General features: G+C 48.4%; 1 protein-coding gene across 3 annotated transcripts in view; it reads left to right on the top strand.

Annotated features, from left to right (window-relative positions):
- GALNT14 (polypeptide N-acetylgalactosaminyltransferase 14) overlaps window positions 1-17,291 on the top strand; it is an 805,599-nt gene that overhangs the window by 340,376 nt on the left and 447,932 nt on the right. For all 3 annotated transcript variants that reach the window (XM_073671814.1, XM_073671812.1, XM_073671813.1), the window contains exon 3: window positions 11,326-11,424. In XM_073671814.1, coding sequence (XP_073527915.1) covers window positions 11,326-11,424 — 99 coding nt within the window. The remainder of the gene's footprint in view (window positions 1-11,325; window positions 11,425-17,291) is intronic.

Here is a 17,291-nt window from a genome sequence, read left to right as displayed (position 1 = left end):
AGGCCTGGGGTACCCTGAACGTAAAGGGCACCGTGAAGACGGCGGCGCCCGGGGTTACTTGGCCCAGCGACCAGGCCGGTGGCTCAGTGGAGGTAGAGGGCGCTGTTGGTACTGCGGCGCCCGGGGGTACTAGACCTTGCGACCAGGCCGGTGGTGTTTCCTGCTTTGCCGCGCTCAAGGTTGAGGCGCGTGACGTCACAGGGGTCGCGGCCGCAGCTTCTGCTTGAGGCCTTGTCTGGAGCGGTGACGATGCAGCGACGGGCACGGCAGGGGGAATTTCGGGCTCTGCGACGGGGAGCTGGGGCAGGCACGCGGTTTCTCGGCTCGGGGTAGTGACGTCCCCTTTACCTGCCTCCATCTGTTCAGCTCCCTCTTCGGCGCCGTCTCCGGCCTTCACTCCTCCTGCACCATCCTCAGAGGCGGTCTGTCTCCTCGTCTCGGGTGGCGTGCTTCGCTGGCGGGTTCTTGCCTGCAGGGCCATCTCTCGGCTCCACTCCGTCAGCGTCTCTCGCTGCACCTGGGCCATCCTCCATGCGAGGCGCTCCAGCGCGGTCTGCGCACACTCCCGGTCTCGGGGGAGCTGTGCCAGGATCTCCACTAAGCCTAGTGGGGTTGTTGCTTGCAGCAGGCTCCTGACCACAGGGTCGGTGCTGCCTGACTCTCCTTCCATCTCCGGGTACGACTTCTCCGGAGTACTCTCCAGACTTCTTGTCTCCGGGTGCGCTCTCTCCAGACTCCTCCAGGCTGCACCCATCTTCGCTCTCTTGTTCTGTCTCCGCCCACATTGAAGGTGGTCCCGGGGCAACTTTGTGATTGTCAGTTCCAGGGGCAGTTCTCTCACGCTGATGGACATCTCTAGCATCACAGTCTCCGTTGGTGGGGGCGGTTTCCGCTTTTGGCGCCATTCCTTGACCTGGCCCACGATGGGAGGTGACCTCTTGCCACCCTCTGGCACGCCCATAATGGCGTCTGCTCTTCCAAGGCGGGAAATCTTCTGGAAATGGCGGGAATCGTCTCCCAGTGGCGGGAAACTCCATGGATGGCGGGAAAAAGCTGCAGATGGCGGGCAACCGGCGGGAAACGATCCGTGATGGCGTCCCATGGCGGGGACCCTCTGGAACCGGCGGGAGACTTCTTCTTGAGGTAAATTTGAACTTTTCTTCAGGCATGCAGTACCCGGTGGTTGCGGGCACGAAATCCTGCCGACTACGCCAAAGTTGACGCGCCCCCTGGGCCAGTGCTGTTTGGGGATTACCCGGAGCCGGATCAGATGGGGGTTGTAGTCTCCGAGTGGCGGCGACCCGGTCCGTGCCCAGGGTGTCAAACTCAGTGTGTGGCAGTCTTTACAGATGTTATAGTTGTTCTTAGTGTCGACTACGCCACCCGTTGATTTGCGGTCAAAAGGCCGCCGCTGCAGCAGGGTCCGCTGAGGCTGGTGGTATATGTGCAGCTGTGGTAGTATAACCCCCAACGGGAGGGGTATAGCCTCAGGGGGTCAGGTGTAGAGGATGGTGGTAGTGGTGGTGCAGTGTGGATGGTAAGAAGACTCAGAGTCGGGCTGTGCAGTTCAGGGTTTTTACTTACTGCTGTTCTGTTGGTCACTCTGGCCTTGAGTGACCGCCCGAGCCGTGCTGCGTCCACCAGGTCCTGGACTCGGCCAACCCCCAAGCAATTCTGGAGCGTGGTCCTGAGCTCCCTTTCTGACTGTCCTCTCTACTGGCCGTTCCCACCAGGGGTCCACTTATGTCCGGCTCCCTCGGGTCTCCTGTTGGGTGAACCTTCTTTGGCTTCCCTGACCCTATGCTCGGTGTGCCTTCTTAGTGGACTTGGTGAGGGGCTGCTCCACATGTAATGTCGCAGCCTCCGGTTCTTAGTTGAGGGTAGTTTCTCTCCTCCACTAATTTGGGATCCGGTTCCCTTGCGTGCCAACCCTTCACCCTTCTGGTTGTATACTGGGTTCTTGGGGTTCCTTCTTCTCCCCCTCTGGGTCCTTCTCTTCTCCTCTCTCTCTTCTCTCTGCAGGCGCTCCTGGACCTCTCTCAGGACTGACTGACCCTCTACAGAAGACTGACCCTGATCTAAGATGGTGCCCACCTTATATACTCCCTCTATGTGTGAGCTCAGGTGACCAGCACCCAATGAGCTCCTAGCCTTACCCAGACTGCTCCCCCTATCTGCCCCTACACTACTGGGATGTTCCACCCCCCTCCCACTCCAGCCAGGGACAGACACTGTCGTACCTGCACATATACTGGTGGGAGTACCGTCGGTCTGTCCCCCGGAAATGGGATGTATGTAGTGTATGCAGCTATCTGAGCTCAGTCCCACACTCCATCCTTACCCGGGAGTGGAATACCACACCTCTGGCTTGAGGTGTAATACCCCTGTAGCAGCCGAGTCCTCAGGTTGCTACATTATCATAACTGATGACAGATCGGGGGCTTGTGTTGTCCTCTTCTGAAATGTCACAGCTTCACATTTTTAGCAGAACCGGATTTTCTGCACAAGGAAATGTCTTTTTTTTCTTTTTCGAGAAGAGAGAAAAAATAACAAAAAAGAGAAACCCTGAGTGAGTCACCATTAGGGCGATCCAAAACTACAGTCCCACAGAAAGGTAGCTGGATCATCACTGCTGCACATGGAGTCACATAGAAGTTATTGGGCCCCAATGTGAGGTCCGTTCAATGCCCAAACGTCTGTGCTCATTCATGTTATATTGTAATCAAAACGGTTTCATTCTGATTTTATGCTGAATTGTATAATTCTGTCTGACTGCAGCCACCAATAGGGGGAGCTATGTGCACATGGATTAAAAAAAGCTACTATTGAAACTAGGATCAGTACAGGATCAGTAATGTAATGTATGTACACAGTGACTGCACCAGCAGAATAGTGAGTGCAGCTCTGGAGTATAATACAGGATGTAACTCAGGATCAGTAATGTGATGTATGTACACAGTGACTGCACCAGCAGAATAGTGAGTGCAGCTCTAGAGTATAATACAGGATGTAACTCAGGATCAGTAATGTAATGTGTGTACACAGTGACTGCACCAGCAGAATAGTGAGTGCAGCTCTTGAGTATAATACAGGAGGTAACTCAGGATCAGTAATGTAATGTGTGTACACGGTGACTGCACCAGCAGAATAGTGAGTGTAGCTCTGGAGTATAATACAGGTTGTAACTCAGGATCAGTAATGTATGTACACAGTGACTGCACCAGCAGAATAGTGAGTGCAGCTCTGGAGTATAATACAGGAGGTAACTCAGGATCAGTAATGTAATGTATGTACACAGTGACTGCACCAGCAGAATAGTGAGTGCAGCTCTGGGGTATAATACAGGATGTAACTCAGGATCAGTACAGGATCAGTAATGTAATGTATGTACACAGTGACTGCACCAGCAGAATAGTGAGTGCAGCTGTGGAGTATAATACAGGATGTAACTCAGGATCAGTAATGTAATGTATGTACACAGTGACTGCACCAGCAGAATAGTGAGTGCAGCTCTGGAGTATAATACAGGATGTAACTCAGGATCAGTAATGTAATGTATGCACACAGTGACTGCACCAGCAGAATAGTGAGTGCAGCTCTGGGGTATAATACAGGATGTAACTCCGGATCAGTAATGTAATGTATGTACACAGTGACTGCACCAGCAGAATAGTGAGTGCAGCTGTGGAGTATAATACAGGATGTAACTCAGGATCAGTAATGTAATGTATGTACACAGTGACTGCACCAGCAGAATAGTGAGTGCAGCTCTGGAGTATAATACAGGATGTAACTCAGGATCAGTAATGTAATGTATGCACACAGTGACTGCACCAGCAGAATAGTGAGTGCAGCTCTGGGGTATAATACAGGATGTAACTCCGGATCAGTAATGTAATGTATGTACACAGTGACTGCACCAGCAGAATAGTGAGTGCAGCTCTGGAGTATAATACAGGATGTAACTCAGGATCAGTAATGTGATGTATGTACACAGTGACTGCACCAGCAGAATAGTGAGTGCAGCTCTAGAGTATAATACAGGCTGTAACTCAGGATCAGTAATGTAATGTATGTACACAGTGACTCCACCAGCAGAATAGTGAGTGCATCTCTGGAGTATAATACAGGATGTAACTCAGGATCAGTAATGTAATGTATGTACACAGTGACTGCACCAGCAGAATAGTGAGTGCAGCTCTGGAGTATAATACAGGATGTAACTCAGGATGAGTAATGTAATGTATGTACACAGTGACTGCACCAGCAGAATAGTGAGTGTTGCTCTGGAGTATAATACAGGATGTAACTCAGGATCAGTAATGTAATGTATGTACACAGTTACTGCACCAGCAGAATAGTGAGTGCCGCTCTGGAGTATAATACAGGATGTAACTCAGGATCAGTAATGTAATGTATGTACACAGTGACTGCACCAGCAGAATAGTGAGTGCAGCTCTGGAGTATAACAGGATGTAACTCAGGATCAGTAATGTAATGTATGTACACAGTGACTGCACCAGCAGAATAGTGAGTGCAGCTCTGGAGTATAATACAGGATGTAACTCAGGATCAGTAATGTAATGTATGTACACAGTGACTGCACCAGCAGAATAGTGAGTGCAGCTCTGGAGTATAATACAGGATGTAACTCAGGATCAGTAATGTAATGTATGCACACAGTGACTGCACCAGCAGAATAGTGAGTGCAGCTCTGGGGTATAATACAGGATGTAACTCCGGATCAGTAATGTAATGTATGTACACAGTGACTGCACCAGCAGAATAGTGAGTGCAGCTCTGGAGTATAATACAGGATGTAACTCAGGATCAGTAATGTAATGTATGTACACAGTGACTGCACCAGCAGAATAGTGAGTGCAGCTCTGGAGTATAATACAGGATGTAACTCAGGATGAGTAATGTAATGTATGTACACAGTGACTGCACCAGCAGAATAGTGAGTGTTGCTCTGGAGTATAATACAGGATGTAACTCAGGATCAGTAATGTAATGTATGTACACAGTGACTGCACCAGCAGAATAGTGAGTGCCGCTCTGGAGTATAATACAGGATGTAACTCAGGATCAGTAATGTAATGTATGTACACAGTGACTGCACCAGCAGAATAGTGAGTGCAGCTCTGGAGTATAACAGGATGTAACTCAGGATCAGTAATGTAATGTATGTACACAGTGACTGCACCAGCAGAATAGTGAGTGCAGCTCTGGAGTATAATACAGGATGTAACTCAGGATCAGTAATGTAATGTATGTACACAGTGACTGCACCAGCAGAATAGTGAGTGCAGCTCTGGAGTATAATACAGGATGTAACTCAGGATGAGTAATGTAATGTATGTACACGGTGACTGCACCAGCAGAATAGTGAGTGCAGCTCTGGAGTATAATACAGGATGTAACTCAGGATCAGTAATGTAATGTATGTACACAGTGACTCCACCAGCAGAATAGTGAGTGCAGCTCTGGAGTATAATACAGGATGTAACTCAGGATCAGTAATGTAATGTAGGTACACAGTGACTGCACCAGCAGAATAGTGAGTGCAGCTCTGGGGTATAATACAGGATGTAACTCAGGATCAGTAATGTAATGTATGTACACGGTGACTGCACCAGCAGAATAGTGAGTGCAGCTCTGGAGTATAATACAGGATGTAACTCAGGATCAGTAATGTAATGTATGTACACAGTGACTGCACCAGCAGAATAGTGAGTGCAGCTGTGGAGTATAATACAGGATGTAACTCAGGATCAGTAATGTAATGTATGTACACAGTGACTGCACCAGCAGAATAGTGAGTGCAGCTCTGGAGTATAATACAGGATGTAACTCAGGATCAGTAATATAATGTATGCACACAGTGACTGCACCAGCAGAATAGTGAGTGCAGCTCTGGGGTATAATACAGGATGTAACTCCGGATCAGTAATGTAATGTATGTACACAGTGACTGCACCAGCAGAATAGTGAGTGCAGCTCTGGAGTATAATACAGGATGTAACTCAGGATCAGTAATGTAATGTATGTACACAGTGACTGCACCAGCAGAATAGTGAGTGCAGCTCTGGAGTATAATACAGGATGTAACTCAGGATCAGTAATGCAATGTATGTACACAGTGACTGCACCAGCAGAATAGTGAGTGCATCTCTGGGGTGTAATACAGGATGTAACTCAGGATCAGTAATGTAATGTATGTACACAGTGACTGCACCAGCAGAATAGTGAGTGCAGCTCTGGAGTATAATACAGGATGTAACTCAGGATGAGTAATGTAATGTATGTACACAGTGACTGCACCAGCAGAATAGTGAGTGTTGCTCTGGAGTATAATACAGGATGTAACTTAGGATCAGTAATGTAATGTATGTACACAGTTACTGCACCAGCAGAATAGTGAGTGCCGCTCTGGAGTATAATACAGGATGTAACTCAGGATCAGTAATGTAATGTATGTACACAGTGACTGCACCAGCAGAATAGTGAGTGCAGCTCTGGAGTATAACAGGATGTAACTCAGGATCAGTAATGTAATGTATGTACACAGTGACTGCACCAGCAGAATAGTGAGTGCAGCTCTGGAGTATAATACAGGATGTAACTCAGGATCAGTAATGTAATGTATGTACACAGTGACTGCACCAGCAGAATAGTGAGTGCAGCTCTGGAGTATAATACAGGATGTAACTCAGGATCAGTAATGTAATGTATGTACACAGTGACTCCACCAGCAGAATAGTGAGTGCAGCTCTGGAGTATAATACAGGATGTAACTCAGGATCAGTAATGTAATGTATGTACACAGTGACTGCACCAGCAGAATAGTGAGTGCAGCTCTGGGGTATAATACAGGATGTAACTCAGGATCAGTAATGTAATGTATGCACACAGTGACTGCACCAGCAGAATAGTGAGTGCAGCTCTGGGGTATAATACAGGATGTAACTCCGGATCAGTAATGTAATGTATGTACACAGTGACTGCACCAGCAGAATAGTGAGTGCAGCTCTGGAGTATAATACAGGATGTAACTCAGGATCAGTAATGTAATGTATGTACACAGTGACTGCACCAGCAGAATAGTGAGTGCAGCTCTGGAGTATAATACAGGATGTAACTCAGGATCAGTAATGTAATGTATGTACACAGTGACTGCACCAGCAGAATAGTGAGTGCAGCTCTGGAGTATAATACAGGATGTAACTCAGGATGAGTAATGTAATGTATGTACACAGTGACTGCACCAGCAGAATAGTGAGTGTTGCTCTGGAGTATAATACAGGATGTAACTCACGATCAGTAATGTAATGTATGTACACAGTTACTGCACCAGCAGAATAGTGAGTGCCGCTCTGGAGTATAATACAGGATGTAACTCAGGATCAGTAATGTAATGTATGTACACAGTGACTGCACCAGCAGAATAGTGAGTGCAGCTCTGGAGTATAACAGGATGTAACTCAGGATCAGTAATGTAATGGATGTACACAGTGACTGCACCAGCAGAATAGTGAGTGCAGCTCTGGAGTATAATACAGGATGTAACTCAGGATCAGTAATGTAATGTATGTACACGGTGACTGCACCAGCAGAATAGTGAGTGCAGCTCTGGAGTATAATACAGGATGTAACTCAGGATCAGTAATGTAATGTATGTACACAGTGACTGCACCAGCAGAATAGTGAGTGCAGCTCTGGAGTATAATACAGGATGTAACTCAGGATCAGTAATGTAATGTATGTACACAGTGACTCCACCAGCAGAATAGTGAGTGCAGCTCTGGAGTATAATACAGGATGTAACTCAGGATCAGTAATGTAATGTATGTACACAGTTACTGCACCAGCAGAATAGTGAGTGCCGCTCTGGAGTATAATACAGGATGTAACTCAGGATCAGTAATGTAATGTATGTACACAGTGACTGCACCAGCAGAATAGTGAGTGCAGCTCTGGAGTATAACAGGATGTAACTCAGGATCAGTAATGTAATGGATGTACACAGTGACTGCACCAGCAGAATAGTGAGTGCAGCTCTGGAGTATAATACAGGATGTAACTCAGGATCAGTAATGTAATGTATGTACACAGTGACTGCACCAGCAGAATAGTGAGTGCAGCTCTGGAGTATAATACAGGATGTAACTCAGGATCAGTAATGTAATGTATGTACACAGTGACTCCACCAGCAGAATAGTGAGTGCAGCTCTGGAGTATAATACAGGATGTAACTCAGGATCAGTAATGTAATGTATGTACACAGTGACTGCACCAGCAGAATAGTGAGTGCAGCTCTGGGGTATAATACAGGATGTAACTCAGGATCAGTAATGTAATGTATGTACACGGTGACTGCACCAGCAGAATAGTGAGTGCAGCTCTGGAGTATAATACAGGATGTAACTCAGGATCAGTAATGTAATGTATGTACACAGTGACTGCACCAGCAGAATAGTGAGTGCAGCTCTGGAGTATAATACAGGATGTAACTCAGGATCAGTAATGTAATGTATGTACACAGTGACTCCACCAGCAGAATAGTGAGTGCAGCTCTGGAGTATAATACAGGATGTAACTCAGGATCAGTAATGTAATGTATGTACACAGTGACTGCACCAGCAGAATAGTGAGTGCAGCTCTGGAGTATAATACAGGATGTAACTCAGGATCAGTAATGTAATGTATGTACACGGTGACTGCACCAGCAGAATAGTGAGTGCAGCTCTGGAGTATAATACAGGATGTAACTCAGGATCAGTAATGTAATGTATGTACACAGTGACTGCACCAGCAGAATAGTGAGTGCAGCTCTGGAGTATAATACAGGATGTAACTCAGGATCAGTAATGTAATGTATGTACACAGTGACTCCACCAGCAGAATAGTGAGTGCAGCTCTGGAGTATAATACAGGATGTAACTCAGGATCAGTAATGTAATGTATGGTCTCTGGAAGAAAAGTGGCAATCTTTACTCTCCTTTTATTCCTGTGGATCCTCTGAGTATTCCCCTTTTTCTTTATGGTCTGTGCTAAGTTGGGGTGGCTCACAGGATAATTTTCAGAGCAGCATTACTTAGGGAAGCAGCAAGAATAACATTGAAGCAAAAACTGCCCTCTTTTGACCTGGAGATAAATCCTCTTAAGGCTGTGTGCCCACGATGCGTTTTTTAAGCGTTTCCGCAGTGGCAATTCCGCTGCAGAAACGCTTAAAAAACTCTTGGTAGAAGGCCTGCCATGTTCCCCAATGATAATCCGCATGTGCTGTGCACGTGCTGCGAAAATTTCCGCTGCGGGTTATCATTGCGGAAAAAAACGCAGCACTACCAATTATTTTGCGGAAGCGCTGCGTTTTCACCGCCATTGACTTGCATTGGAACGCATGGAATCCGCATCACTGCATCTGTACATGCGGAATCCATGCGTTTCAATGTGCTGATGGTACCTGGGTCTGGAGGACAGGAGACTCTCCTCCGAACCCGGGTACCATAGTACCTGTAAAAAAAAGAATAAAATACAAAATAAATATTATATTTACCTTCTGATGGCCCCCGGTGTCTTTATCCTGGCTTGCCGGCAGCTCGCGGTGGACTGAAGGACCTGCGCTGACGTCATTTAGTCATGTGACGGCAGGTCCTTCAGTGTAGTGTACCGCGAGCTGCAGGCAGCCAGGACGGAGCGAAGCAAGACATCGGGGGCCATCAGAAGGTAAGTATAATATTTATTTTTTACCATTCTTTTACGGTCACACTCGTAAATCTATGCCGGTTGCCGGTTGCATGGATTTATATAGTGTGACCAAGTTGTCAAGCACTTTCCAAGTGATGCTAAAATCTCTTGGAAAGCTCTTGTCAACCCGCATGTGAAGAACATCCGCATGTCCCTGGCAGGAAAAACGCATGTACAATCCGCATGTACAATCCACATGTACAATCTGCATGCGTTTTTTCTGCCTGGGGAGATGCAGAAACGCTCAGGAAAAATCCGGAGCATTTCTGCATTGTGGGCACATAGCCTTAAACTGAGTAACTTCTACAATTGCTGCTGTTTCACTGATTCTGGAAGAGTTTTTCTATCTTTTTTTATGCTCCTCAGTTCAAAAGTTATCCCTCCCCCAAGAAATAAAGATGCAAATGTATTCTTTAACCAATTGGTATATACTACAGAACTTCTGTCAAGGAGTAGAAAGGTAAATGCTCACAGAGTTCAATGTTATACGCCCAGTTGGCTGAAGGGAAAATAGAGAATTGACATTAAAGGAAATCTGTGAGCAGGTTTTTGCTACATAATCTGAGACCAGCATGATGTAGGGACAGAGATCCTGATTCCAAAGATGTGTCATTTACTGGGCTGCTTGCTGTCATTTTGATACAGTGTTTTCAGAATTCTGAGCTTTGTATAACCCCGCCCACATTACTGATTTGCAGATTTGTGTATATAACCCCGCCCACATTACTGATTTGCAGATTTGTGTATATAACCCCACCCACACCCATGATTGGCAGCTTTCTGTGTATAACTACGCCCAATCCACTGATTGGGTACTTTCTGTGTATAACTCCGCCCACACCCCTGATTGGCAGCTTTCTGTGTATAACTCCACCCACACCCCTGATTGGCTACTTTTTGTGTATAACTCTGCCCACACCACTGGCAGCTTTCTGTGTATAACCCTGCCTACTCCACTGACTGGCTGCTTTCTGTGTATAACTCCACCCACACCCCTGATTGGCAGCTTTCTGTGTATAACCACACCCCTGATTGGCAGCTTTGTGTATAACCACACCCCTGACTGGCAGCTTTGTGTATAACCCCATCCACACCCCTGATTGGCTGCTTTGTGTATAACCCCACCCACACCCCTGACTGGCAGCTTTGTGTATAACCCCACCCACATCCCTGATTGGCTGCTTTCTGTGTATAACTCCGCACACATCCTTGATTGGCAGCTTTCTGTGTACACCGTGCATTGAGAGAAAGCTGCCAATCAGTGGTGGGAGCGTGGTTGGACTAGGAGGCACAAGACACCTAGTTCTATACTGATAATCTCCTGCTGATAAAACACTGATTTTATTGAAACAGCAAAACACAGCCAAGTAAGTGACACAGTGCTGGAATCAGGGTCTCTACCCCTACACCGTGCTGCTAACAGATTACATAATACAAACCTGCTGACAGATTCTCTTTAAGGAAATGTTGGAGCTCCCTCTGACTGTTGTATAAATGGGGCTTTTCTTAGTCATAAATGTTTATTTTTTTCTATTTTGATGCCTCGACTCATTTGGTAATTGCTCTGTTTTTCAGATGCACCGAGCTGCACTACCCATCAAACCTTCCCCCTACGAGCATCATTATTACCTTTCACAACGAGGCTCGATCCACACTTCTGAGGACGATAAGGAGGTAAGATAAATGGTGTGGCAGGCTTGTGTGTCTCGTTCACACATGTCGGCGCGCGCTGTAAATTCTGGTCGCTCTGTTTCTTCTGCGCGGTGACATTGCAGGTTATCATCGGAAATGCCACTAATTAAAACACGCAGCGGAGCAGCCAGAGAGCAGCGCTGGGATGACAGTCGGGGTGAAGGCTGCACAGATTCGTGAAAGGAGTTCCTGACATTTCCTATTGAGCCGTCTCATTTTATGTGCAGGAATTTTTCAACAATTAGCCAAGAATGAGAGCAAAACTCAATGCAGATAGCAGCGTCTACGGAGATAAGTAACTAGCGCCGGAATCTCCAGGACATAAACAAGATTGGAGTTTTTAATAGTTTCCTATTTATATGGCAGAGAATATTATCTTTCTTGAAAGAAGACAAAAAAAAAAATCTTAATGTGTTTTAGTCATCCTGGACTAAAAGTGGTATTGGACCATGCAATACCACTTATGACCACAAGGTCTTACACTTTTCAGAACTTTGTAACTGTTCAAAGTGCTGGGCAACAAATATATAGACAACTTTATGCTATTGTGCTCAATCTACAAGGTTAAAGGTTCACAGAAATTCTGAGTTATTCACTTTTGGAGATTGGTAGCGTTTTTCCACTTCTATGTACATTTACATGATACATATTGAAAGATTATTCCGTTCAATAAAAGGTGTAAGTAGAGAAAAGGCGGCTGCACCGCTGTAGAAGTAGTCGCGTGTGAGGAAAGGACGATAGTCCTATAATACTGTAGTGAAGACATCAGCACCGAAGAAGACAAAAGCTGTAAGTCTTGCTGCAAATATATATTTTGTTTGGATCCAGCACAAAAGGGAAGACAGATACCGTCCAACGTTTCGACCAATAGATGGTCTTTATCAAGGACATCTGTGTTGATTATGACGTGCCCCCTGGGCCTGTCTTGTGCAGGGGAACCCGGAACCGGGCCTGTTGTAGAATGCTGGGGGTTGTAGTCTCCGTGTGGTGGTGACCCGGTCCGTGCCCAGGGTGGTCAAACCAGTGGCAGTCTTAATGTATAGCAAATGTCCGACTACGCCACCCGTGGATTGCAGTCAGTGGGGACCGCCGCTGCGCTGCCGACCGCTGAGGCTGATGTTGTTTGCGCAGCCGAGTATGGGATAACTCCCCACGGGAGAAGTATTGCCTCAGGGCAGCTAATGTGAGAGATGATGGGAGTGATGGTGTGAGGGTCCCAGTGCTAATGGTGCTGGTGCGGCAAGGAATCACAGAGACGTGAGGTGCAGTTCAGGGTCTTTACTGATGGTACAAGGCAGACCCTCCCGGGAGTACTGGCTAGTATAAGGGGCCTGGTCAGTCTGCGAGCAAGCAGGAGTTCCCCTGGCCAGGCGGAGTTGTAGGCCTCCCCGTTTATCTGCACTCTTCCTGGCTACCTTGCTGTCAGCGGTTACAAGTAGCCCACGTCCCTGAGTATACCGTGTGGTACTCACCCATATGGCTGGTGACTTGGGGCCTTCTGTTAGCCTCCGCTCCTGGATGGCGGCGCTGGTCCCTTCTTTGCGACTGAGCCTCCGGTCTTCTAAGGCCAGAGGACCTGGTATCCCCTGCCGGCTGGTTTCTGCTGCTGGGTATATATCAGTCCCCACAGCCTCGGACTCCTGTGTCCGGTTTTAGTAACTTCAGCCAGGGCGAGCTATATCTCTGCTCACAGCCCCTGGCCTTCAGCTGCTGCTCCTACAGAGCTCCTGTTCTCACTTTCCCTCTCTAGGCTCTGACTGCTCTGCTTGTTCTGCAGGCTCTGTCTCTGTCTAATCCCGCCCCAGACCCAGTTTATAAGGGCAGATTCCTCCCCTCCCAGGTCTGGGCGGGCAGTGTTGCATGCTTAGGGCTCCTGACCAGAGAAACCTCCCACTTGCTCTCAGACATAATATCTCTATTACTGTGGCAACCAGACCCCTGGGGTGTCACATTCCCCCCTAGTAAATTTTAGTACTCCGGGACTAAACACATTTTTAAAACATAATAACAGGGTATATACAATAATACGATAGCATATTTACAAGAAGCTTTAGTTCTTTAAAGGTCACGGCGTGTCCGCAACCGGGTGTCCATATCACCCAAGGTGAAGTTTTTGAAACAAGAGGGTGTCCATGTCACCCAAGGTGAAACTTTAAGCGAAGTAGGGGACCTGTCCAAAGCAAACCCCTTGCGTTGTCCTTGGGCGTGGCTGCAAGGCTGGAGCTAGCTACTTTGGGCCGCAAGTAGGCCACGCCAGACAGGTTTTCTCTTCCGCGGCTGTCTTCGCAAGAGGCACCAAGGTGCAACTATCTACAAAACTGTTCCGGTTATCCAGCGTCCATAACCTGTTAGTCCATAAAAATCTGCAGGGTAACTGAGAAACATAATTAATAACAGGCAACAAACATAAACCATAAACAGTTAACAGTTAAATTCACAGTGCATTAGTTTAGATTCTCCAGCGAGCGGGCATTTGACCTCTAGTGACTCTAGTGGACCTACGGAGCTCACTAACTGGTTCTGCACTACAGGGTGTAGGAGGTGTTATGGGTAAGCTGGGCAGCTGTCTGCGCACTCTTTGGCTCATTAGGGGCACGGCAGGCTCACTACTAGCAGAGGGTTGATCCTCCTGTACTGCTGGTGTGGACTCTTCTGCCTCTTGGGCCGGCTGCTCTTCCAGCTCTACCGGTTCCTCTGTAGGCACTTGCGGGGCTGGCTGGAGAAAGGTGAGGACGGGTACCACGACAGCGCCGTTTACTTGTGTCCAAGACCGGGGGAAGTCTCCGAGTACGGTACTGATCATTTCTTCCCTTTCCTCTGCGGGTTGAGGGTTTACTTGATCTTCTTCAGGGCTTTGCAGCTGCTCGGGACACTTCTTCAGGTGGTCTCTGGAGACAATGGCTGTGGTTCCTCCCCCATCCTTACTGATTACGCAGATTTTTGGGTTCTCATGGCTTGATGGCAGTACGGTGTACGGGTTCTTCTCCCACTGGTCGTCCAACTTGTGGAGCCGCCTCTTCCTCTTCAAGACCTGCTCTCCAGATACCAGGGGAACAGCGGGAGCATACTGGTTATAAGCCTTCTCTTGCCTTTCTCTAGCTTGAGACAGACTTCGCTCGACGCTCTCCTGTACTTTCCGATACTGCTGCTGCCGTTCTGTATCCCAGTCTGCCTCTGGCGAGGTGTCCTCAGGCGTCAGGACTCCCATATCCAGGTCAATAGGCAGCTTACCAGGTCTTGCTCTCATTAGGTAAGCCGGGGTACAGTTGGTGGAACCTACAGGGATGTGGTTATACAGGTCCACCAGATCGGGCAGTTTCTCAGGCCACAGACTGCGTTCTTCCAGGGGCAATGTTTTTAGCAGATCTATCACCACCTGGTTCATCTTCTCGCAGAGTCCATTGGTTCGAGGGTGATAGGGCATTGTTCTTATCTTCTTGCAGCCATACAGGTTGCAGAACTCCTGGAAGACCTCCTCTTCGAAGGCTGGTCCTTGGTCTGTCAACACTTGGTCCGGGCACCCGTGTGGACGGCAGAAGTGCTGCTGGAAGGCTCTAGCTGCTGTTTGAGCCGTTAAGTCCTTGACCGGGACCACCACCAGGAACCGGGAGTAATGATCTACGATTGTGAGGGCGTAGACATACCCAGATCTGCTTGGAGCCAGTTTCACATGGTCCAGGGCTACCAGTTCCAGTGGCTGTCTGGTGATGATGGGCTGCAGGGGAGTCTTCTGGCTGGCTCGGTCTTTTCTTCTCAGGTGGCACGGGCCACAGTCTCTGCACCACCTCTCGATGGCTCCTCTCATGCCTACCCAGTAGAACCGTTCACGCAACAAGAACTCCAGCTTCTTCCATCCGAAATGCCCTGCTCCGTTGTGGTATGCCTCCAGAACCATAGCCGCGTCTCGTCTTGGGACCACTACCTGCCAGGTCAACTCATGTGTTCGAGAGTTAACCATTCTCCGGCACAGCTTCTCCCTGTAGAGGAACAGCTTACTTTTCTCCTTCCCCAGTTGCTTGGTCTCCTCCGGAGCATCTGGGTCAAGACGGGCATCGGCCTGGGTCAGCATTTCCTTCACCAAATGGACTGCGGGATCACTGTCTTGCGTCTCCGCCCAGTTGTAGTGGGGCAAGGGATTGAACGTCACGGAGCCCCTGTCCTTCACACGGTGGGAATACAGGGTAATCCCATGACGGTGGAACGCAGGGAGCTCAACTTCTTCCAGATCTTCTGGATCTTCCCCTACGTCCGGTAAGTTCGGCATTCTAGACAGGGCATCCGCGTTGGCATTTGAGCGTCCTGCCCGGTATTTGATGGTGAATTCAAAGTTGGACAGGCGGGCCATCCATCTCTGTTCCAGGGCACCGAGCCTTGCAGTGTCCAGGTGTGTCAACGGGTTGTTATCCGTGTACACGGTGAATTTGGAGGAGGCAAGGTAATGCTTGAAACTTTCGGTCACTGCCCACACTACTGCCAGGAACTCCAGCTTGAATGAGCTATAATTCTCAGGGTTCCTCTCCGTGGGCCGTAGCTTTCGGCTGGCGTAAGCGATTACCCGTTCTTTCCCTTGCTGGATCTGGGACAGTACGGCTCCTAGCCCGATGTTGCTTGCGTCCGTGTGGAGGATAAAGGGCTGGCTGTAGTCTGGATATGCCAGGATTTCATCCCCCGTGAGGGCCATCTTCAGCTGGCAGAAGGACTCCTCTTCCAGCTTTTCTCACCTAAAGGGCGGCTTCTGGTTTTTGGCTTTCCGAGATTGACCTATCAGGAGGTCCTGCATAGGGGCTGCCATTTTGGTGAAACCGGGAATGAATCTTCGGTAGTAGCCTACCAACCCGAGGAACTGCCGCACTTCCTTTATGCTGGAGGGTCTTGGCCAGTACTTAATCACGGTGATCTTATCAGGGTCAGGAGCCACTCCGTCAGCACTCACCACGTGTCCCAGGTATTGCACCTTTGGTTTCAGGAGGTGACACTTGGAGGGTTTCACCTTTAGGCCGTAGTTTGCCAGAGCTTCGAACACTTCTGCCAGGTGTTTCAGGTGGTCCTCGTAGGTCTTGGAATAGACGATGACATCGTCCAGGTATAACAGGACCGTCTCGAAGTTCCGGTGTCCCAGACAGCATTCCATCAACCGTTGGAAGGTTCCTGGTGCGTTGCAGAGCCCGAACGGCATACATTTAAATTCGTTGAGACCCATCGGGGTGGTGAATGCGGTCTTCTCCCGGTCCGCCTCTGCTACAGGAACTTGCCAGTACCCGCTAGTGAGATCCAAAGTAGAGAAGAAGTTAGCAGATTTTAATGCAGCTAAGGACTCTTCTATCCTTGGTAACGGGTACGCATCTTTGTGTGTGATACGGTTGACCTTCCTGTAGTCTACACACATTCTCATGGTGTTGTCTTTCTTTTTCACTAAGACTAGTGGAGCTGCCCAGGGGCTACAGCTGTCCCTGATTACCCCAGCCTCCTTCATGTCTCTAAGCATCCCCTTGGCGTGTTGGTAGTGTGCCGGGGGTACGGGTCGGTATCTCTCCTTTATGGGAGGATGGTCTCCCGTGGGGATGTGGTGTTCTACCCCCTTTACTCGCCCGAAGTCTAGCGGGTGTTTACTAAACACTCTCTCGTACTCTCGAACCACCCGATAGACTCCCTGTTTCTGGTGTGAGGGGGTGGAGTCAGTACCCAAATGCAGTTGCTGACTCCAGTCCTCCATTGGTTTCTTAGAGCCGTTACCTTCCTCTGGTTGAGATGGAGGCAAGGGTTCCACGGCCTGTACAGAGTTCTGGTTGATGGTGAACAATTTGGCTAGCGTGGCATACCGGGGCAGGTGTACTTCTCTCTCCCCGATA

This window comes from Phyllobates terribilis, unplaced genomic scaffold (assembly GCF_046119375.1).
Source record: "Phyllobates terribilis strain yellow unplaced genomic scaffold, ASM4611937v1 Scaffold_3__8_contigs__length_932513732, whole genome shotgun sequence".
Lineage (NCBI taxonomy): Eukaryota > Metazoa > Chordata > Amphibia > Anura > Dendrobatidae > Phyllobates > Phyllobates terribilis.
The sequence above is the reverse complement of the archived record's forward strand: the minus strand, read 5'-3'. Positions and strand labels throughout refer to the sequence as shown.